The sequence below is a fragment of the Amphiura filiformis genome, chromosome 13 (genome assembly GCF_039555335.1).
Source record: "Amphiura filiformis chromosome 13, Afil_fr2py, whole genome shotgun sequence".
In the NCBI taxonomy this organism is placed as follows: domain Eukaryota; kingdom Metazoa; phylum Echinodermata; class Ophiuroidea; order Amphilepidida; family Amphiuridae; genus Amphiura; species Amphiura filiformis.
Genome location: NC_092640.1, coordinates 29,172,671 through 29,196,775, shown reverse-complemented (window position 1 = coordinate 29,196,775; position 24,105 = coordinate 29,172,671). Strand labels below are relative to the sequence as shown.

The 24,105-nt window shown below is 36.0% G+C and overlaps 1 protein-coding gene across 1 annotated transcript; it reads left to right on the top strand.

The window, feature by feature from the left end:
- The first annotated feature begins 323 nt into the window (after positions 1 to 323).
- Positions 324 to 9,129, top strand: LOC140167558 (major facilitator superfamily domain-containing protein 6-like). The gene is made up of 5 exons (XM_072190860.1): positions 324 to 979; positions 1,500 to 1,540; positions 7,013 to 7,216; positions 7,890 to 8,125; positions 8,917 to 9,129. Exons 1-5 carry the CDS (start codon positions 324 to 326, stop codon positions 9,127 to 9,129), a joined length of 1,350 nt encoding a protein of 449 aa, XP_072046961.1.
- Positions 9,130 to 24,105: the final 14,976 nt, after the last annotated feature.

Sequence of the window (24,105 nt, the reverse complement as noted above, 5' to 3'; positions counted from 1 at the left end):
TCACGGTGCGTTTGGGGCCTCCAAATTTTGGCCTGGCCCAGGGCCCCCAAAAAGGTAAATCCGGCCCTGCTTTAAAGAGCACTCAGAAAGGTGCAGAAAGGGCGGAAAATGGGTAGATTACTTCATTAAACGAAATATGATATATCTGTCTTTTAATTAGCACTGGGTTAGGTCTTGTGGTTTACAAAATTACAGTCAATCATGTAGCCATGACAAACAACGATACACCACCAATTAATGTTTTTGTATCAATTTATTTATTTCAGATAGAATACGAGTATTCATTTCGGATCGAGTTTGCTTATTCTATTCTGAGTTAAACGATGTTTCAAATTAACAAGAGAATGTTGGTCTACAAGATATGGTATTTCCTCGGCATCAGCGCAATGTCGATCACGCCGTTTTTCAGTTTATATTTCAAGCAACTCGGCATATCACCATCCCGAATCGGAGTAGCAACTTTCGTTAAGTACATCGGTGTTGCCATTTTTACACCAATCGTTGGTTTATTGATTGATAGATTCCCATTTCGAAAATTGATCATAGGTTTTGTTGCGACGCTTTGGATTGGGAGCTGTGTTGTGATGGGATTTTTGATACCACCAAATAAAGAGATTGCTTGCGATGTTGTTATAGAAAATCACCCCCAAATTACTCAATGCATGTTTGGAGAAAAGTTAAAGGAGGAAAACATCTTTAGTAATACGACAAGAAAGAACTCAAGCATTGATGATATGAAACATGTCTGCAGCGATTTCAATACATCTTTAGCCTCAGACAGAAGTTGGATGTACGAACAAGAAAGTTTGCAAATAGTTTTTTATCTGATTTTGATTGGAAACAGTCTGATTGAGATGTGCTTTCAACCATTGCATAGTGTTGTAGATGCCGAATCGATTAATACTCTTGACGATTTGGGAATAGATGTGGCAGATTATGGAAAACAACGAGCATTCGGGTCTCTCGGATGGGGAATTGCGTAAGTAGCAATGGCGACGGATTTGCGCGCGCGGGCCAGTACACCATTGTCTATACACCATTGTTTTTTGGCTTTTTTTGTTGCTGTTGGAAAGCAAATCATACCCATGCAAAGATAACGTCGTTTTGTACACTTGAGTATAAATTCAGATATAGCAAGAAACAAGAAGTGTCTTTAAAAAAGACAAAGCGATCATAATTCATAATTGCATTAATATGATGTACATGCATTGTGGGTAATCTGTTTTGTCATTGTGAGTGGAATAATAAGCCAGTAATCAATTTGCTTAGCTCATCTGAAAATAATAATAATTACTCTATAACTATGGAGGTCGGTTTTAAAAATGTTTTCATCTCGAAGCCTTTTTTGTACCCGGCGCTCTCATTTTCTCTTCTTTCCCCAGACAGACCACTGATATTCGGACCTTGGATAACCCATACAAGACATTTCTTTAATCAGTGTGGTGTTGCGTTGAACAAGGCCGATTATAGACCTATGTTTTTCTTCTTTTTGCTGACAGCAACGCCAGCCTCTGTCATGATGTTTTGTTTCAAAGTGTCGGTAAGTAAGTATATAAATGAGCAAAGTAGATTTAAATTGTCATTCAACACAAACATATATTGAGATAGTTACCTCAATATTTCGATGTGTACAACACACATCCTCATCAGGAGGGCTCCAATGATGAACTAATGGAGTTGAATGTCCTGCTCTCGACCTTTGATGTCCTTTCTATTGATCAGATTAGGGTATTATATATTGAAGGGAGCTCAAGTCCTTGAACACGGTTGAGCGCTGGAGTGTGTTTTCTAATTTGAAGGGCCTCCCGCACCAAGCGGGGGTATTCTGTGTCTTTACGATTCAAAACCTTGACATTATCCCAGGCAATTTGGTGATTGGTATCCGTACTGTGTTCAGACACGGCGGATGGTGTCCTGCTGGGAGGAGGGGACTTATGTTTTTTAAGTCTCTTTCCCAGTTATCTGTCCGATGTCCAGACTGTCCGATGTAAGATTTTGTGTATCGTTGCAGTTAATCTGGTATATGCAACCACAGCGTTTTTCAATTGGAACTGGGTCCTTAGGTAACACAAGGATTTTGCGAAGAGTCGTGTGGGGTTTAAAGCTGGTGGCTACCCCGTAGGTTTTGAATATACACTGAAGTTTTTGTGAGATGCCGTCCAGAAAGGCCAGGGTGATGAAAGTCTTGTTGCTTGGTTGAGGGAGGTCAGCTGTTGGTGCCGGAGGGTTGGAATTTTGATGGGGGTTTATTTCGACTGATTTCCTTTTCCGTTTCTTCGGGATCGGTGTTAGCTCTGTGAGTAAGAGGTCTTATGACACTAAGTTTATGAGAGTTCGGATGATGAGAGTTGAAGTGAAATTGGTAAATTGTGATGTCCAGGGCGCCACTTTCTTTCCTAGTGAGTTTTGTATCAAGAAAGGCAAGATGTCCGTTTGCTTCTGGCTCACACGTGAATTTGATATGTGGGTTTTGGGCGTTGATGATTTGGAAGAAAGATTCTGCCTCTGCTTTACGAAGTATCACAAATGTGTCATCTACATACCGTAACCAGATCTTAAGTTTAATAGTTTAAAAGCGTTTTAGTTTCAAAATACTCCATGAACAGGCTTGCGATGACTGGGTTTGCAGAGCACCCCATAGTGCAACCTCCCATTGTTGATAAAGCTCTCCTTGGGCTACAAAATAGGTACTGTTGAGGTAGAGTTGTAATAGTTCATTTACCTCTACTCAATGAGAGAATTAGACAGAACAATTTAAAGATAAAATCATTGGAATCAAAATAAAAGGAAGTTAAGTATCATCATCATCGTCGTCGTTGTCGTCGTCGTCATCGTCATCGTCATCGTCATCGTCATCGTCGTCTTCATCATCCTGATCATGGTCATCATTCTTACAAGTTCTTGTTATCTTGTATTTATAAATATTTATTAAATGTGATGCGATCAAGCAAAATCGGTCGGAACTCCGAAATATTGATTTTGAGATATATCCAAACAAATGAAATATTTCCTTTTGTTTCCTTGTGTTTTTGAAACTCTTTAATTGCTCATATCTTTAGAATTGATTATTCAATTTTAATGAGGTTTTCTGCAAAATCCAGCTTTGTATATGCTTTTTACTATCCTATAAGAAACTGAAAATTTATTATTGCCGAGTTCCGACTGATTTTGCTTGATCGCATCACAAATGTGTGATACACATGTAATACCATGTGGGCTGCCATCTTGGTAAAAGCCTCTATTATTGGTTTTGCCGGTTCATTAGCATATTGATAATGTATCACTAAGTATGGATACTAGAAATCCCTAACCTTGCAAAAATCATCATCATGATCATCTCATCGTGATCATCATGATGATCATCTTATCGTGATTATCATCATTATCATTTTATTGTGATCATCATCATTATCATTTTATTGTGATCATCATCATTATCATTTTATCGTGATCATCATCATGCTCATCTCATCGTAATCATCATCATGAATATCTCATCGTGATCATTATCATTATCATTTTATCGTGATCATCATCATCATCATCATCATCATCATCCTCTCATCGTGATCATCATCATCACTACGACCATGGTCGTCATAATCATCACTTATTTTTTCTTACATTTATTCCAGCACAAAAGCGAATCCAACGTCCTCGTCAAAGACCTCATATCTTCTTTGCGTACCTTTCAAAACATCGCTGCGTTGTGTGTGCTAACCTTTATGGGATTTTGTGACGGAACCATTATCGGCTATCTATTTTGGTATTTGGATAATATAGGTATATGAGTTTTACCATAATTTAATTCTTTAAACATCTATCCAAGTCAATACTATTGTAGCAATTTGATACCACCAGGAATTGAACTCGGGTCCTCATGCAACCTTAACCAATTCCAAATTCATTTGGAGTAACCTTTATTTGTGTACATGTGTTATTATCAATTGAGGGCCTCACAACTCTACACTATTCACTAAGAGGTCATTCATTCATGTTTTATTTCCATAAATATCAAAGACATTACATACAAAATAATATATACAAACACGGTACATATGGAGGAAAAGGCTGGAAGACCAAAAAGAATACAAAGTTTGTTTTTCAATACCAATTAAATACTGTTTTTCATTGACCTGACAGTTTCGAGTGTCTTGGGCGACACTCTTCTTCAGAGTGAGCTATGTCCACACACCTCCGGCGATGTTCGGCCTGTAGAGGGCGCACTACTCGCGGAGATGGCTGGGTCATAGATGTACTTAGAAAATGGGCACCTCGTCTCTGTTCATGACTTGCGGGGATCTCTTCCTTATCCAGATGGATTCCATAATTCTTACATGTTTTCCAATTAATTTTACATGTTGATGTGGAAAAGTGCGAAAACACGTCCGCACTCGATGAGTTACCATCAAAATTGTTGCCTGCAGACAATGGTCAAGTCCAGTGCTCTTTAATCTTTTCCCCACACATTGGCATTCGTGATCGGGCCAAGCGTTTTTAAAATGCGTGAAAAACAACTTGATTTTAATGCTAATTATTGCATATTCTAAGGAAGTCTGATCATCTTTTTGAATAGCCGAGTGGGTGGGTTTTCGCTGAAATATTTTTTGTGTAAAAACTGAAGCATCATATGTTTAAAGGAATATATGAATATTAACTGCACAACATATATAACGATTCGTAATACCCAATCGTGGAACAGTTGGTGTTGTTTAGGAGGCGGAGAATTTTATTTCAATTTTATACGTCAAAATATTTTTTGAATTTAGTGAAAATTAACGCTCAAGAAATGATGAAAAATCGATGCAATTTTTAAATATATAAAGATTACTGTATCGTTTTTAATGGTAACCTAATCTTCCATTTTGTAAAATCATGGTGTGTGTGTGTGTGTGTGTGTGTGTGTGGGGGGGTTGTATGCGAAAATCTTGAATAAACTAGGGGGGACCCAACGTCTATACCCCGGGGACTACAAAAAATGTATTACAGGGACCGATATACCATGCACGGTGCAGTCAAAATCGATATATATTGCACATAGCATAGTACACGTATTGTTGTATTTCTATTAATGTTGGAGTTGCCTATAGCCTATATGTTTAAAATTCAAGTTGGCTACCAACAAGTCGTGTGGTCCAATGGATTAGTGCACTGGACTTGAGTATTTTGTATGTAGCTGCGGCGTGGGTTCGAGGCCCACCTCTGCCGAACTGAAATTCACTTTTTTAAATTTCATATTTGGGAAATGGGACTGGGAGAATTTATGTATGACGTGGGGAGGGGTGTCTTTTTCCAACACTCCAATGTGGACTCTATTATAGAAGCAGAATACGCTTCACCTGACATCGAACCCGGGACCTGGATATTGAAAGGCAACTATACTAGATATCATATTATGCGAGTGTTGGTTCTGCATTTCTGCATTTATCAATAAAGTTGGTTCTGCATTCCAATTTACCAATAAATGTATATAAACACATCCGTCAGTCTCCTAACCTATCCGCATGGCCGCTTCTCTATGCCTATGCCGAACAGGATTATGGGTAAAAACGAACAGGATTGTGGGTAAAGTAGGACGCCGCCGCGATAGGGCCTTAATGACATCAATAATTTTCCCTACAAACCACTGTCCTGTTTCCATACCTCTTGCTTATCGCGCTTCATTCTCTGTCATTAAGGCTACATGCTCTTTTTGGTTGAATTTTTTGGCGGGAAATAATCCCGCCAAAACATTAAAGTAATCTTTTCCCACAACTAAATATCATAGTCAGGAAATTAATGATGCATCTGGTAGCTTAGATCATAACTTTCATTATGCTTAGTTGCAATTATCCCAGAAAATTCTTGATTTGTTTTTACAGAGTCTTGAATTGTCGGTGTATTTTGAACTCGAGGCATTAACTCTTCTCAAATTAGCCCCAAATCATAATTTATTATATGCACGTGTAGCAAACACCAATGGGAATAATTGGACGTTGTTTGCGGAGCCTAAATTTGGTTTGATTTTATTTCACAATAATTCTAAGGTGAGAATTTTGACCTGACATTTCCTTTTTGGATTTCCAATTTAAATTCATTGATATGTGATATTTTGAATAAATAAAGAGTACGCTTACCTTTCTGCAACACCTCCTGGTATAATGAGCATCTGCTGATAACCAACATTTTAGCTGAACACAGTCCCTTCCTATCATTTTTGAACAAAATATGGTTCAAAAGTGCGTACACTACGCGTATAAACTGGCACAGCGAGGTAATGAAGAGAGCTATTTACGGTGGGGTATCTATTGTAAGCTATTAGGGTTGGCCTATAGTATATCTTCCCGCAAGTGACAAGATGTGTCAAGCAGGGCGGTATATTCAAACGCTATTGTCTGGATCATTGAGTATCGATTGTGCACGTATACATGCAACACGGATGTGTGTGGTCCTCCCCAGGTTTTGACATGACTTACAAATGACGTCGTGAATGACCCAGCGTTTTCATGTTATTATTGCAAAATTAATCGTCGTTTATCACGAGTGCTAAGAGTCGTACCAGTTCAATTCATCAAAATTAATTTGTATTAAATGAAAAACAAATAGGCAAGTAGAGTCATATGTCTTTCTATGACCGTATTCCTACCAAAATCTGATTTTCAATACACTAGAAACGTGTTGATATGTATATCTTTGAAAATCGCCGAATGTTAACCACAGTCACCGTTGCACAGTAGGCATCTTTAGCATTCATAGTGCAATTGGCAGTGGTTCGAACCCCGGTGAAAATTTTAGTATTATTTATTCTTTTTACTAATGCGCTGTGCCGTTTTTCAAACACGCCCCTGAATGAAACTGATGAGCAAGTACCCTTAACTGTATTATTATATCTTCTTCGTCGTCTTCCCCACCTTTCTCTTGATTCTTCTTTTCCTCCCTCATCATTCTTCTCCATGTTTAATAATTTCTCCTTTTTACTGCTTTTCTGACTTTAACTTCTCCTTTCATTAAACATCAATTTATACTTAATCAGGTGGTACTGAATTGATAATGGGATTGTCGTCATCTTGTCACGCTATCTCTGAAGTGGTAATGGGATTTGCCTCTGGAATTATTATCAGACGATTCGGTTACTTCCCGTTGATAACGGTGTCACTGATAACCTACCTGTTCCGGTTCACCTACTATGCGTATATCACAAACCCTTGGTGGATCCTGGGAAGCGAGATACTGCACAGTAAGTTTGTTTTCGCAAGGAAATACTAAAAGGTGATCGTCTATTCTCACAATGTTTACATTAAGAGTGATTTGTAATTGATCATGTAGTGAAAACCAGATTTAATAAGGTTCTAACACCATAACACTAAAAACCGGTTGTTTGATGTGATCATTTATTAGTTTTTCAAAGAAAACATCATGTATAATCCAATGTTATGCTCAAACAGCTTAAAGCGGTATCATGCTAATGTTTACAGATACTTTTGAGTCATTTTCAACTTTAATTTCCCCTTATTTACGACATTAGTCACTTTCACAGCATTTTCAAGCTTTTTCTGATATAAAATGTATCTATTTATGACAAGATTGGTGGCGCTATTTAAATACTGGAAATTACTCTTTCAGGCTTTTAATACAAATAATTCCTTTTATTTTTGGATGAAATATGTTTATCAAATTTCTTTGTTGCTTATTTCACCTATTTCACCTGTGTAAATGGCAGTATTGATTACCTAACCCTTGCAAATTAAGAAATATGATTTATGATAAATAGCGGCACCTATAGTTTGCATTTACTTAATAATGAAGCCAATTCTATGTACATCAAACAACCGTGCCTGCAGGGTCATGACAATGCAAAAACACCGCCCTCTATCTCTATATCTATTTGACGTCATACTGTTCTCTTTCAGGCTTAACATTCATATTGTCATGGAATACCACATTAACATATCTCAGTCAGGTTGTTCCAGAACATTGTAGAACTTCACTCGCCTCTCTGCTAAATGCTCTTCTAAATGGCTTGGGGACTGCGTTTGGGTACCTCATAAGCGGTTATCTCATACAAATGTACGGAGCAGTCATAACTTTCAAGTTGTACGCTTTAGTGTGTGCAGTAATATCAACAATTTTCATCGGAATATCTTTGGTAGGTATACAATATCACCACAGAGTGGGATTGCGTGTATGTCGATTATCTGCATCCAAGGAGTAGACTTTTAGGGTAGACTAGGTATTGTTGGTCAAAGCAGCCAAAAATCGATTTTCATTATCTAAATCAATTATATTATTGAAAATATACACTTTGATGTTTTGCAAAAGTTCATTCTACAAATCATATACTTTGAAAACGTGTTGTTTGATTCATTGTTGTTATCGAGTTCTGTACGTTTCACAAAAGTGTTGTTGTTTCAGCCCTCTTTACAACATAACCCTAAGGTTTGTAAATTGGGATCCCACAAATTTGGCATGCACAAGGGGGAGGGAGAGATACATGTTGCGAGCGAATCGACCAGGAAAATTTTCGTTTCCGTACTGTTTTCCTAAGCCTTTTTAGAGCGTTTTATTTAAAATGCGCCCCATGAATGCGTGCCAAAAATCGCTTGCCCCCCCTCTCGGCTTGCCAAATATTGCTTTCCCCCCTTTCGGCTCGCCAAAAATTTCTTTCCCCCCAATTTACCCCCCAGGGTTCATAATTATTGCACAGCCCCATAGTTTGCAACGTTAAAAATTTAACTCCCAAAAAGCTCATAAGCTAAAACAAGACACGATTTCATGCCTAATTTTAACACCAGTATTTTTTTTGAAAAAAGTATATCCAAGCACTATGGTTTTATCTGACATTAATGAAATGTTTTTTATTTGACCAAGAAAATTAATTTCAAAGAAAAAAGGTGTATTTGCCCATGAATAAAATTATGTCTGTTTTTGCCTTTGCAGTGGGCCTCTGTTCTCAGCAAAACAAAACAGAGTGAAACGATCGAAATATCACATAAAATACAACCACGACTAGAATTCAAAGAGAAGTATCCTCAAGAGAAATATGATGCTATTGATGTGGAAAGATCCAATGGACAACGACCAGCTCCACCAGTACTACCAACACCAGTACCACCGGCACCGCACCGGCACCGCAACCAACACCACCATTAGCGCCGACCAATACAATCATCAACAAAGATACTTAAGGGTACACAACGTAATTGCTAAACAACCGATTTTCATTATTTAAATCAATATATTATTGAAAAATAATACTTGAATGTTTTGCAAAAGTTCATTCTACAAATCATATTCTTTGAAAACGTGTTTCATATATTGTTGTTAATGAGTTATGCACGTTTTACAAAAGTGTTGTTGTTTCAGACCTCTTTACAACATAACCCACGAACCACAGAACCTGCAAAAGCATATCTGTGATATTTGAATTCTTCTACACGCTCTCTATGAAATGATCAATGCAATTTTTGCCAAAGCTCACTACCATTCGCAAGATGCTGTGAACTACCAAATCGCAGCAGTTTAAAAAAGTTGCTAACCGTAAACATTAAATGTTAATTCGGACTTCTTTGTTTGAGGCGAGTGATCGCTCTTGCTCTGCACCGTTCTCTAAATTCGATTTCTAGTGGCATAGAAATTAATATCGCTCGTTGCGAATCGCAAATTGGGTGCTTGAATACGAGATTAACTCAAAAATAAAGATTATAATTATGAATAATGTGTTAGGTGTGTGATGTACCCTGTATAATCCTATATCAACTTGCGAGGATTTTATGCAAAGAATATAAAAGTCTTCAGTGGACTTCGCTGAACAGTGATCTTGCTAGACTATGACATAGTCGATTTTTGATAAATAAAAGCATGCTATTAATCATGATGAAAGCATTCAGTTGAACTCGAAATTATACTGATAGTTAATATATCAAAATACTAGTATAAATTGTTATGAAAAAGTTTATATAATTATATAAGTGACAGTAAAAGTAAAGTGTACGTAGGCTGATATTATTGAATGCAACATATCATAATGTCATAATTATATTGGCACTTCAATACTGAACAATTCTGATTTTAGAATCTACCAGTATTAATCGCGAAAGTCCCGAGTTAAAACAGAGGGAGTACGGTGACTGAAAAGATCAGTTGTGAAAATCTATCAATTGTGCACACCTTAATTAAATCAGAGTTTTAAGCGTAAATACAATATCCAGAGTATGCACAATGGGCAAGTGGACTACAGAGTAGTCTATGATCTTCCAGGTCAAGTGATTCAGGATATATATCAAGTACATTGACGTCAGAACTTTCAAATCAACAACAAGAAGAAGGCTGCTGGCCAAGTAACTTTATTTATGTTCTCTCACAAGATAATTGATAAATCATACTTATCTTTTGATTAAAAGATTAAGATATTGTTAACTTAACCAAACAGTGTATTATTGTTGTGCATTCGTGTGAATTTGGGTAAAAGGTGATTTTAGCCTTGAGTCATTACGGCTCATCACATTTGTATTTTCATTCGACTGTTATGAGCCATCAAGGCCTTTACGGCCCAACATTTTGATAGGGCAATATTGACGCCTGTATGTGGGTTTCTGATCAAATTGACCTTATATTTGGGGGCCATTTTATCCTAAAAATTGACAATTTGTCCAATAAACTGAATCTGTCGTCAAAAGGTATTGGATTCGCGATTCTTCAAGAATTGTTTTCCAACTCCATCCGCCCAATGCTAAAAAGAAACCTACGCCACTGTCAATGATCTTCTACCCAGACAGGCGAGGCATGCTCGCAATCTCCGAAATGCGCAAAACTACTCCCAGCTGCGTTTCGGAACATCCCGCTTCCCTATTCGGAATATTATTCCACAATACTATTCCTCAATGACACTTTTCATGGCTTTGCACTAGTCCTGCCTGTTGCTTTACATCGCCATGGGTCGACCGTTGCAACGATGTAGCACTTGCTAGTCTAGCTTAAGCTTTGTCATTCATAGGTATAAGTTTTGGTTTTTTGTAAGTAAGCAAAAGAAGAAACACAGTTCAAGCCTCCGAAGGTTACAGTGCTAGTGATCTACCGATGAATAACTTTTTCTTGAATTTAAAGTATGCTTTTACTCTGTACATTAACAAGTAATTTGACTTTCGGGTAACAATATGTTGATTTAAAGCCATATTATAACATTTGCTGAGGAGGACGCCATCAATATTTTTCAAAATTCTGTTTTTTTACACGATTGTAATATACTTTATTTTACATGCTCTGAAAAAATCAAGACTTAAAGTTTTGTAGTTTTGTCAAAATTACCGATTTTGAATAAATCGCAGGAACCGTCGTTTTATTATTACGATGGAAATATTAGTCGAACGCATACACGATGTTCACATCACAGTACGTACACGGCGTGCGGGATGGTACACACACATCAAAGGTCCGTACAGTAGCACAACAGAAGGAGTGACATGCATTGGCGACATCGACGCTGTATGGTAAATTCCAATTTTCTTTGCTTTATCTCAGTTGTTCAGCTTAAAATTAAAAGGGGATATATCTTACAGTAAAAGCTAACATTTCATGGAAAAGAAATACTAATCTATTTTTTTATGGAAATGTTATAACATGGCTTTAAATAAATATACTTGAATACCTATGCAACGTGAACAGGGTATCAATTTGTTCCAATCACATGTCAATTGGTAAAAGTAGAATTTCTAGAGTCTGTCTAGATGTTTTTCAATAAAAATGTTATCAAGCTAATTGGATTTTCTCATTTCCTTGTGTAACCATAGTAACACAACAAAACGTAATATTTACAAGTATTATTTGTTGCTAGCTGCAGAATGAAGTTAAGTGTATGCTTTGTACGGTGGCTGAACTTAATTATGAAAATCACTCATTGTGACGTGTTTAAATGGCTCGCGAGGTATAAATAAACATATAGATATGATAGAGTGGAACAAAACCTGAAAAGAAACTTTTATGTAGAGAGAGAGCCCGGAGAGAGAGAGAGAGACGAATTTTATAGTTCTTGTCCAAAGAAAACAGCACTTACTGTGGACGTTTTGAAATCTGTCAGATTTCTTTATCAACACTGATGTTGTTGTTACGACCTTCTGTATACAACTCGTTGTTGCTTAGCAACGCGGTTGCCAGCTGGTTTCTTCTTCAGGAGGTCTTCAAACACGTGAGTTAGGTTGTATTGCCCCTCGTCTCTGTTCATGGTGGTGCCCTGTTGTCTAATTTTCACTGCTTCTTTGATCCATCGTTTGTGTTTGTCTGCCTCTTTGCCCAAAATCTAAAAAAACGAGTTGTATACAAAAGGTCGTCAGTGTTGAATAAGAAATCGGACTTATTTCGAAACGTCCACAGTAAGTGCTTTTTCATTGGACTAAAACTATGAAATTCGACAACAGTCCTGATGAACATGTTCAGTAAAGAAACTTCTATGTATAGGTAGTTTTTAACAGATCTACCACATTCGCCTTGCTATAACATTGAATTGCGTTATCTGTTGACCTAATGAGAAGAATTGTTTTTAGGGGGAAGTGTTAGCTTTCGTTAGATATAAAATTGTTTTGATTGGATGAAGGGAACACTTGAGGTTTTGGCAAAAACCAATCACAGATGTATATTTTTCACTAGATCTCACACAGCTCTCTATGATGCTAAGCACTCAACCGTGTAGAATACAGTCTGCTTGGAGATTAGACTCGCTCATTCTCGCTGTGATGGAATATTTTTGTACTCGGGTGTATCGAGGTGGAAACTGTGCGTAGATGCATTTATAAGAGAATCGTTTTTGTAGTCAAACCTTTTCATATGTCTTGCACGCTCTTTCCTCTCTTTATTACATATCAGTAATTGTTCATTGTTCATGTGTGTCATGCATACATGCACAATACTCATCAGAATTTTTAATTAATGCATAAAGTAGAAGGTAGTAATTATAGTAATAGATAGTCTATCTCTAATTGTTCATCGTCATGCAAATATTTCAGTCTGTTCTTTCATCTGTATTTTGGACGTGGTTTTGCATATTCCATTATACTTATCTTCATTACATCACGTTAAGCCAATCAGTGAGTAGCAGGTGTAAAAGTAGATTTGCCCGCTAATCTAATACCAGACCAGCTATGTGACTGACACACGAAGGAATAATCATAAAGACAGCAAGGAGTCCTTACACACAGTGCATTTGATAGCTAGTTTGTATGATAGGAATTATATTCCCAATGCAATCACATTTGTTCCACCAGAGGAAGTGTTTTGATTGAATTTTTTGGAGCAGGATAACAGAAGTGTTTGCAATGCTTAGTGTCAACTTTGTGAGAAACACAAGGAACATGTGTATAGTGTCAACTACTTTGTGAGAAACACAAGGTACCTATGTATAGTGTCAACTACTTTGTGAGAAACACAAGGAACCTGTGTATAGTGTCAACTACTTTGTGAGAAACACAAGGTACCTATATATAGTGTCAACTACTTTGTGAGAAACACAAGGAACCTGTGTATAGTGCCAACTACTTTGTGAGAAACACAATGTACCTGTGTATAGTGTCAACTACTTTGTGAGAAACACAAGGAACCTGTGTAAAGTGTCAACTACTTTGTGAGAAACACAAGGAACCTGTGTATAGTGTCAACTACTTTGTGAGAAACAAAAGGGACTTGTGTATAGTGTCAAATACAATACTTCCTGAAAAACTTAGGCAACTTGTGTGTGTGTGTGTGTGTACAAACTGCTTGCCGAGAAACGGTTCCTTTTGTAAAATGGGAAAGGTATGCATATGCAATTTGCAGACCAAAATGTAAGCAAGTGTAGACAATTACTGTTGTAAGAATTCTTTAGCGTGAAATTAACAGATTTTTTTTTCACAAACATATCAACATATCGTACAACTCAAAGGAATTCACACCTATGCTTTTGTCGGATGATTTAATCAAACTTCAATAAGTACATCCTTTTCAGCCCAGCATAATTTACACAACTTACAAAGATGACTATATCACGTATTTTGAATCTGATTTCAAAACGGCTCATCATCATTATTACAGTGATGTTAATAAACAACACAATACAGAATGACCCGGTAACATCAGCCCAGTTATTGGTGACACCTTTGTGGGTGGTCTCCATCCTTGATGTGAATCCATGCTCTGTCAACGTTAGTGAGGATGTGACACTCTTCAGGGGAAGTCCATATCTGCCATGTAGCCTTGCAGTGACAGTACCTGAAGGAACTCACATCCAACTGCAGATTAATGAACCAGTGAATGTTGAACAGTGGCAACCAGGTTCGGTGTCAAATGTCAAAGGAGAGAGTACAGACCATTATGCAAATTCCTATGGAGAGAGTACAGACCAGTATGCAGGTTTCTATGGAGATAGTACAGACCGGTATGCAAATTCCTATGGAAATGATACAGAGCAGTATGCAAATTCCTATGGAGCTGATACAGACCAGTATGTAAATTCCTATGGAGATGATACAGACCAGTATGCAAATTCCTATGGAGATAATACAGACCAGTATGCAGGATTCTATGGAGATAGAAGTTTTTATGGGGAGCTTACTTGGGCCACTGTTCGGTCATTTCTGTACATTGAACGTATTGGGGACCTTGATAATTGCCCAAACAAGTATGTTGTTTTTTATGATCTGTCTAAGCAATGCAATTCTATTATAACTGAAAGAAATATCATGATAATACTGCAAGGTGTTGTCAGTCTGTCCATCAGTGAGAGACCAGCAGAAGATACAATACATCAATGTGCAGAAGATGATCAAGGTACCAATATCGAAGGAATTCAGAGTTCTATGTGTAAAAATGTACAAGGGTACAATAAGCAGCTAATGTGCAAGCTTAATGTGCAAGATTATTTTAGCTGTAGGATTACGTTTCAGACTGATTGTGATACAATACTTGGTCCCGGAGAAGTAATTTATCTATGTAATGATTATGACGTGTCTCAGAAACACAGGGGGTTTATTTTATATCCATTTGATGTAATCGACCTAGATCTATCGTTAAATAATATAGTAGAAATAAAGAACAATAGCTTTCAGAAGGGAATATTTCAGGATTTCATGAATTTCAATTTGTACCTTGGTTCAAATCAGATTAGTACTTTACCAGAAGGAATATTTCAAGCTTTGAACAACCTGCACACTTTGGACCTTAGTTCCAATCAGATAAGTACTTTACCAGAAGGAATCTTTCAGAATTTGACCAATTTGTACAATTTGGACCTTCATTCCAATCAAATAAGTACTTTACCACAGGGGCTATTTCAGAGAACATATTTGTACAGTATAGACCTTAGGGACAATCAGATATACAAATTGAATGACGGGTGGCTTAAAGGTTTGAGTGAGTCAACATATCTGGACCTCTCTGGCAATCGCATTACTACTTTACCAGAAGATATATTTCAGAATTTTACCAATTTGGGCACATTGGAGCTTTCTGTTAACATGATATTCAAACTGAATGCAAGATTATTTCAAGGTTTGAGTGACCTAAAAACCCTGGGACTCGTTGCCAATATGTTGAAAACTTTCCCAGAGGGAATCTTTAAGGATTTGGTCAATTTGTACAGCTTGGATCTTAGATTTAATCATATAAGTACTTTAACAGAGGGACTATTTCAGGATTTGGCCAATTTGTACAAATTGGAACTTAGTTCCAATCATTTAAGTACTTTATCAGAAGGAATGTTTCATGATTTAGCCAATTTGTACAAATTGGACCTTAGTTCCAATCATTTAAGTAATTTACCAGAAGCTATATTTCAATCTTTGACCAATTTGTACAATTTGGACATTAGTTCCAATCATTTAAGTACTTTATCAGAAGGAACGTTTCAGGATTTAGCCAATTTGTACAATTTGGACATTAGTTCCAATCAGATAAGTACTTTATCGGAGGGAATATTTCAGGATTTGGCCAATTTGTACAAATTGGACCTTAGTTCCAATCATTTAAGTACTTTAACAGAAGTAATGTTTCAGGATTTGGACAATTTGTACAAATTGAACCTTAGCTCCAATCATTTAAGTACTTTAACAGAAGGAATGTTTCAGGATTTGGCCAATTTGTACAAATTGGACCTTAGTTCCAATCGGATACGTAATTTACCAGAAGGTATATTTCAATCTTTGACCAATTTGTATAATTTGGACCTTAGTTCCAATCAGATAAGTATTTTATCGGAGGGAATATTTCAGGATTTGGCCAATTTGTACAGATTGGACCTTGGGGGTAATAAGATCTCCAAATCGAATACAAGATGGTTTCAAGGTTTGAGTAATGTAACAAACCTGACACTCTCTGGTAATATCTTGAGTACTTTACCAGAGGGAATATTTCAAGATATGTCCAATTTGGTCACCTTAGATCTTGAATCCAATCAGATCAGTACTTTATCAGAGATAATCTTTCAGAATTTGACCAATTTGGAATATTTGAAGCTTGTCCATAACCAGATAGGTACTTTACCAGTGAGAATATTTCAGGATATGACCAATTTGACATATCTGAACCTTGCATCCAATCATATATCAAAATTAAATGCAGGAGTGTTTTTTGGTTTGAGTAAACTACGTACCTTGAACCTCTATGGTAATACGTTGAGTACTATACAACAGGGAATATTTCAGAGTTTGAACAATTTGAATACTTTGGACCTTAGTAATAATCAGTTAACCGAATTGAATGCAATTTCAAAGCTAACAGACCTGAATAAACTGTACCTTGGTGGCAATATGTTGAGTTCTTTACCAGAGAGAATATTTCTGAATTTGACTAATTTGGAAAGTCTAGACATTAGTCATAATCGGATAGTACAATTGGATCTGAGTATTATTGTAGGTTTAAATAGGCTCACCCATCTTTACTTGTTTAACAGCATAATGAAAGAATTATATGTTCCAGAAAGTGTGTATGAGATCTTTGGAAATTTACAGGGGTTTTCTGTTTATTTCAATCAGTTCTCTGGTGAGAAAAGTACACTAGTTTGGAATATATTTGAACGATTTAGCCATCTTAGTGATCTTAAATTTGGAATTGATGATGTGAATTTGCTGCCTCACATACTGACAAATGTAACCCAAGATTTAACATCACTTGCCCTTACCCATATGAAGAAGTTAATCTGGTTAAAGTCAGGTATATTCAGTGACTTTGTTCACTTACGTTTCCTAAATATTTCAAAGAACAATTTGATGGAATTGACAAATGGTGTCTTTGATGGCTTGTCCACGGTACGTGAGCTTGATGTAGGTAACAATCAGTTGAAAACATTGGATAAGGATGTATTTCAAGGTTTAGTGAATTTAAAATTGATATACATCAAAAATAATTATTTGACACAGCTAGACACCAACATTTTCAAGGAAACATTAGATCTTCTTTATATCGATTTATCTAGTAATAAAATAACAGAAATATCAAGTAGTAAGCTTTGGACTGGCCCATTCTCTTTAGATCTGTACAATAATCCTCTGACATTGATAACTTATAATAGTTTTTCTTTCCTGACAAGATATTCAAAGGTGTTCGTTAGTCAGCACGAAGTGTGTGAGTGTTATGTTTCTAGGTATGTTAGTTGTGCAGCAACGGATGACAGATCGCCATACCTTACATGTTATCGGTTGCTTTCTGATAAGGCCCTAGTTGTTGTCATGTGGCTTCTTGGTTTGAATGCTTTTGGTGGAAATCTCTTTGTTCTAGTTTGGAGGAATAAAGGACCACAGCAAATAAAATAAATACCATGTTATTGAGTAATCTTGCCATATCTGACTTCATGATGGGTGTCTATATGTTAATTATTGCATCTGCTGATATCTATTATGGCGAGAATTTTCCAATGCTGTCTGAAGCCTGGCGATCTGGTATTACTTGCAGAATTGCTGGGGCTTTATCAATAATCTCCAGTGAAGCCTCTGTGTTTTTTGTGACACTTATCAGCATAGACCGGTTTATTTGCATCAGATTTCCATTTTCAACTAGTAAGATCACAGAAAACTCAGTAATTATATTAACGATTGTGACCTGGATTGTTTCATTTGCTTTAGGCATTATTCCGTCAATCTTAGCAGGAAAAAGTTTCAAATTTTATGACAACTCTCACGTGTGTATTGGCCTCCCACTTGCCTTGACTCAAATATACACCACTACATCTAATGTACATAATGTGCAGAGGTCAAACAGCTATTATATGCACTCGTATGTCTCCTCGAGTGCCGAAGACCACTATAAAACATACAGTTCTTATAAAAAATCTGACACTTTTGATGATGCATTTTATGAAACATATACTTCTTATACAAAACCTGATTCTCTTGATTATGGGTCGAACGATGCCTTTTATGAATCATATATTTCATATACATCACCTGATTCTCTTGATTATGGGTCGAGCTATGCCTTTTATGAAACGCATACGACAGAATTTGATCATCTCGCTAGTGGTTTGTACTTTTCAACAGCTATATTCTTGGGTTTGAACTTTGTGTGTTACCTTTTAATACTTGGGTGTTATATTGAGATAGTCAGAGCAGTTAGAAAATCTACTAAGCCTGCTGGGCTTTCCGATGATGACATGAATGAACAGATTCGACTTACCATGAAGGTAGCAGTCATAGTGGCCACAGATTTTTGCTGCTGGTTCCCAATCATAATTCTTGGGATCTTGGTGCAAGCGAGGGTGATTACTCTGCCCCCTTCGGTTTATGCTTGGTGTGTGACCTTTGTGTTACCTATTAATTCTGCTATTAACCCATATCTGTACACCATAGCTGATGTTATTTCTAAATATAGAAAAAAACGTGTAGAGAACAATGTAATGGCTATCAATCTAAAGCCACACTCTTCTCATGACCCATCAAGTGATGATCAATCAAACCTTAGAACCCGAATTGTTACTGTTAGTGAATTTGTTGCACCAGTAGAGTCCCAAAACGTGATTAATACACCTATGTAAAAAAATCAAAAAGTGGACTGCAAGAGAATATAGAAAAAAATATATAAGCGTGGACAAAGACCAGTTGAATTTTTACTGGTGTAGAAAGATTAGATGCTATGCCTCAAGTCATATAATTTTTTATTTCCGTATAATTAGTAAAACCTTTGGTAAAACCATCATTGTATGCATGAATACATGTGACACGATCTGATGCAGTCAGACCAAAGTCGGCAATAATAAAACAAGGAGATTCACATATGTGGTGTGATCAAGCAACATCAATCGGTCATATTCAATTTCCAATTTCTTATTATTTTGCAAAGCTGTATTTTGCAGAAAACTCCATTTTATTTGGACAACCAGTTCGAAAGATATGATCAGTTAAAGAGTTTCCAAAACAATTTGTTTGGCTATATCTCAAAATCTATATTTCGGACTTCCGACTGATTTTGCTTGATCACATCACATATCGTCGGCCGTATCACATACTGACGTATTTGCAAAATCCGCATTTCGAGAAAAATCGAACTTGAAAATCTAGCGATTTTCATTTACCTCATAATCTTGATTAAAATATTATTGTCGATTAAAACCAGGTTAACAGTAATGCAAATATACCATATTTTCAATATATTTCACTTATCACTATCAGAGCATAACTTATTCAGCAAAAAATCAATATTAAATACAATACGTCACTATGTGAAAAGGACTAATGTAAATTTTCTATGTCAATGTCAATCAATGTTTTCAAACATAATATTAAGCTTGTTGCCTAATATTTCACCTCCATGTACAAGGTGTCCCATAAAAAGGTTACATGTAGAAAATGGACCGTATTTTGCGATGGTACAACAAAAAGATGTAATTTTCTCAGGTATTATTAATTAATCCTTCTTGTAAGTGTTTGCGAAATTTCAACTACGTATCTTAAAAGAAACTTAACTTAGGAGCGCAAGATGACAGGGGTGTCAAGAGTGGTTAACCATCAACATGATCAAACGAAAGTTGAACACAAGCATACTTTTGTTTTCACATGTTTTCTTTATTACATTTTATTTTTCTCTTGTTTTCTTAATGGCTGATAAACTTATTGCACGAAAGAAACACATTGACAAATTAAATATTGCACATCTGAAATTAAATCAGTTCAAGAGCTTCTTGACTTTTAGTGGTAACAAATAACTGAACAACAAAGGAAAATGGTCATTAAACATGTTAAAGAGGAGCACATTTTTTGTGAAGGCAAATTCTGCACGCTGTATCTCCTGTCATCATCATGATAAAATTAATAACGATCTTAGCATATACTCTCGAAATAAAATTGAACAAGTTTAATTCTCTGTTCAACAGAATAAAATACTGCATCTTCTTCCATGTTACTGCTGGCCCTATTCAAATGCCCCGCCAAATGAATTGCGAACCCCGTGTTGCTTTATGTCACGTCACGTACACATGGTAAACAGCGTGCTCAGGAATGTGTGGAATGCGGGATAAATATGCATGTTGTGAACTTGACATTCACAGGAGTACTAGTAAATGGTATATAGATTATGTCATGAAAGGGACATTTAAATTGATTGACGTTAACTCAGATTATTTTCCAAAACCTACATGTAACCTTTTTTTTTTTTTTTTGTACTAAGTTTTGTAGGTTTAAAATGTACATTTTAATTAATATTATTGTATTATAACATGTTGTGTAGTAAAAGCATTAGACTCTTTGTATCTAGAACAGGGCCCTCAGGGAGAGCAGCACAAAGTGCTGATGAGGCTACCCTGTATAAACAAAATGTAAATAAATAAATAAATTTCGCCTTTTAAATGACAAATACGTCGCGCAAATACGTCAGTATGTGAAACAGTTGCGCAAATACGTTAGTATATGAAAAGGACAAAACAGCAATTTTGCCGTGCAATGACAGAGTCGCGCAAATACGTAGCGCAAATATGTGAAACGGCAAATTCTTCAAATTGCAGATACGATATACTGGTCTTGCGCAGTATAGGTGATCGGCAAATACGTCGTTATGTCATGCGGACATTTCAAGGTTTTGCAAATACGACATAATTAAATTAATTAATATTTTACTAATTACGCCACTTTGAGGCATGGTTTTTTGGGTGAATATATAGAGTAGAACATAACAAACTAATATACCAATTTTCTCAAAAATGTTAAAAATGTCGAATACGCCAGTATGTGATACGGCCGACGATATAATAAGTTTATAACTTCCCAACTAAGTATGGAGATTTTAACACTAGTATAGGTACTGAGCAAGTTAGAAGTGGTAATAACTCAATATCAAAAATTTAGGACTGAGTGGTTCAGATCATGTTGTTGTTGAAATCCCAGACTACTTTAAATAATTTCCATATCAGATATACCCCGTGGAATGTCTTAGGAAGGGGAGGAGATGGATCAGAGCCCCCGAACTTTTTAACCCCCGACCAAGAAAACTGGCTACGCCCCTGACGCAATTCACTGGGGAATTAGGTAACGACCAATAGGAAACCAGTTTTGCACTGTGAACATTTCAATGATGATGCCCTCTGTAGTCAATATAATACAGAGGGATGTGTATAGTTGTCCGCAATTCGTCAGTGTGTTCTATATTTAAAATATTGAGGTGGTTCTACACCCCCTGATAAATTTTGTGACTTATTTTGCATTTTCTCAAAAAATAACTACACACTGGTAACAAAAGTTATGTATATTATAGGGGCAATTAATCCAATTACTTCACTGAAATTTCAGTGATTTAAGACAAGTGGTTCATTATATATGTTAAGAAACGAGGTACATTCTAGCGGTATCTCTTTTCTTATCATAAATAACGTACCGCTTGTTTTGAGTCACTGAAATTCCAGTGTAGTAACCGGATTCCTTGCCCCTATAATATATATAACTTTTGTTACCGTTGTGTTATTATTTTTTGAAAATAATAGTCACAAATTTATCAAGGGGTGTAGTACCACCTTAAACTAAAGTTATCTTGCATTGTAACATGGCTGTCTAGAAAAGATAAGATAGAAAATTTTAACTTCCATTTCAAAGGCAGTAAAAACGTAAATAATGGGCGAGGCACCACCGAACCCATTATTTGAACGTTTTTACTGCCGAGGACACATTAGTTGGATGTAAAGGATAATGCTACATCCTTTATTTCGATTGTATTCATATTACCACAAAATAGTGCAATTTAAAGAAAAAATATCTGTTTTTTCCCAAATATTTGAAGTTGTTTAAATCAAGGTAGAGCCCATATCCCGGAAATATGACAGGCATAACTAAGGGTACGGTAATGTTATGCATAGAATGTGTTACCGCGCTTGACTCATTGCAAAAAAGGGCTCTCACGTGATGTGTTTTATCAAATCACAGTGCGCGATTTTGAATAATGGGTCGTGAGGGTAGAGGGAAATATAATGTAGAATAATGCAAAATGCTATCTATCCAAATAGACAAAACTTGGATAAAATGAAAATGATGTGAAAATGCTTTATTTCAGCATTTTTATCTTTGTGATGATTATTGGTCATTTAAATGCACGTGGCCTAACTTTTTGTGTATATTTATGTTTTAAAATCGTAAATTCCTCTTGTACATTATATAAGGTTTCTGTTTTATTATGGTATTGTTAAAATTGTATTCTTAACTTTGTCATTTAAGACTGTGTTTAATTGTGCTTTGTGTGTATTATTAAGATATATATAAATATATAGAAATATTATTCGATAAGTTATATCTCTACTCTTATAACCGTTGTTCTGTAAACTGTAGCTTCTTTAAACTTGGCATGATGGAATGTCACCCACAATTGCCAGCAAATATATAATGATGCCTTTCCCAGATTTTTGTAGGTAATCTCAGAATCAAAATAAGATTTGATGGACCGGAAACGGTATAAAGTCGTAAAACATTGAAATGAAAATATGTGTGTTACCCTCTTACGAGATTAGCTCGATATGCAAGTGTTATGATTATGCTAGCAGATTGTAATTGAAACAACATCGAATGTGTAACCAACCAGCAAGATAACCAGTTATAAAAATGCATTTCAACTTCAAAAAAACTTCCGCTCGTATACTAGCATCCCATTCCTTACTGTTATGTCTGGTGGTCTTACAGAACATGAAAATCTGTATATGGACCATCTGTGTGAAGTGACTATTAAGTTGTCTCAGTACTGAAAGTTGAAAATAAAGCCACCCAATTACTTTTTGTCACTTTGGTATTTTAAAATTATTTTCCTTAGTGTTATCTTCACATTATATATCTTTGAATATCTTACTATGTCAAGTATCATATGTATCGTATTTTAAGCTTGTAATAATATGTATTTATGTACTTTGTATTTTTATAATGCTGTTTTATATGGAACCAAAAAAAAATCAATCAATCAATTCTGTTTACATATTCTAAAAGACCATTTTTCTAAGAGTATTGGGTGAAAATATGAATAAAAAACCTTTAAAATTTATGACGCCACTTTTAATTTAAGTCAAATGATCAAAATTAAGTTTGTCTACACGTATTATAGTTATTGAATGGGGGTGTCATTAGTGTGGTGCAATTTCGTCGACATTTGCGTGAATCTCAAGCGGTAACCACATGTAGCTTACTCTACAATGTTAACACGTTCTGCTAGGTAAGTCTCTAGGAATGCGGCCAACATACTGCAGTTACAGTCCATTTTCCTATACACAATAAACACTGCTCTCACCATTGACGTGTGACCTCTACAAACAGTGTATGTTAGAGGTATAGGGTATTGCCTAGTTAACGTCACTGTGTAAAAACTAACCGGCCGATATTTTTTGTACTCTCTGAAATTCTAGAAAATATAGTTTTGTAACATGAGTTAACCAGGTTTAAGTACTGCAAAGGTCGAATCATGTTTGCTCTGCAGCATAACTGCACTATGATACACGTTCAATTATATTGATAAATACGGTACTATTGCAGCTGTGCACTCTCAGACATGCATGTAGTAAAAGTGCCATACTTTTTAATTATTCAAGACTTCAAGGAATCTAAATATAAACACAGATTATTTGTAAGAACAACAATTATGGAGAAAGTCACAAAAAGGGAATTTTTGGCAATCTGTTTTTTGTACATCATAACAAAAAAAATCTCTATCCAAACATTA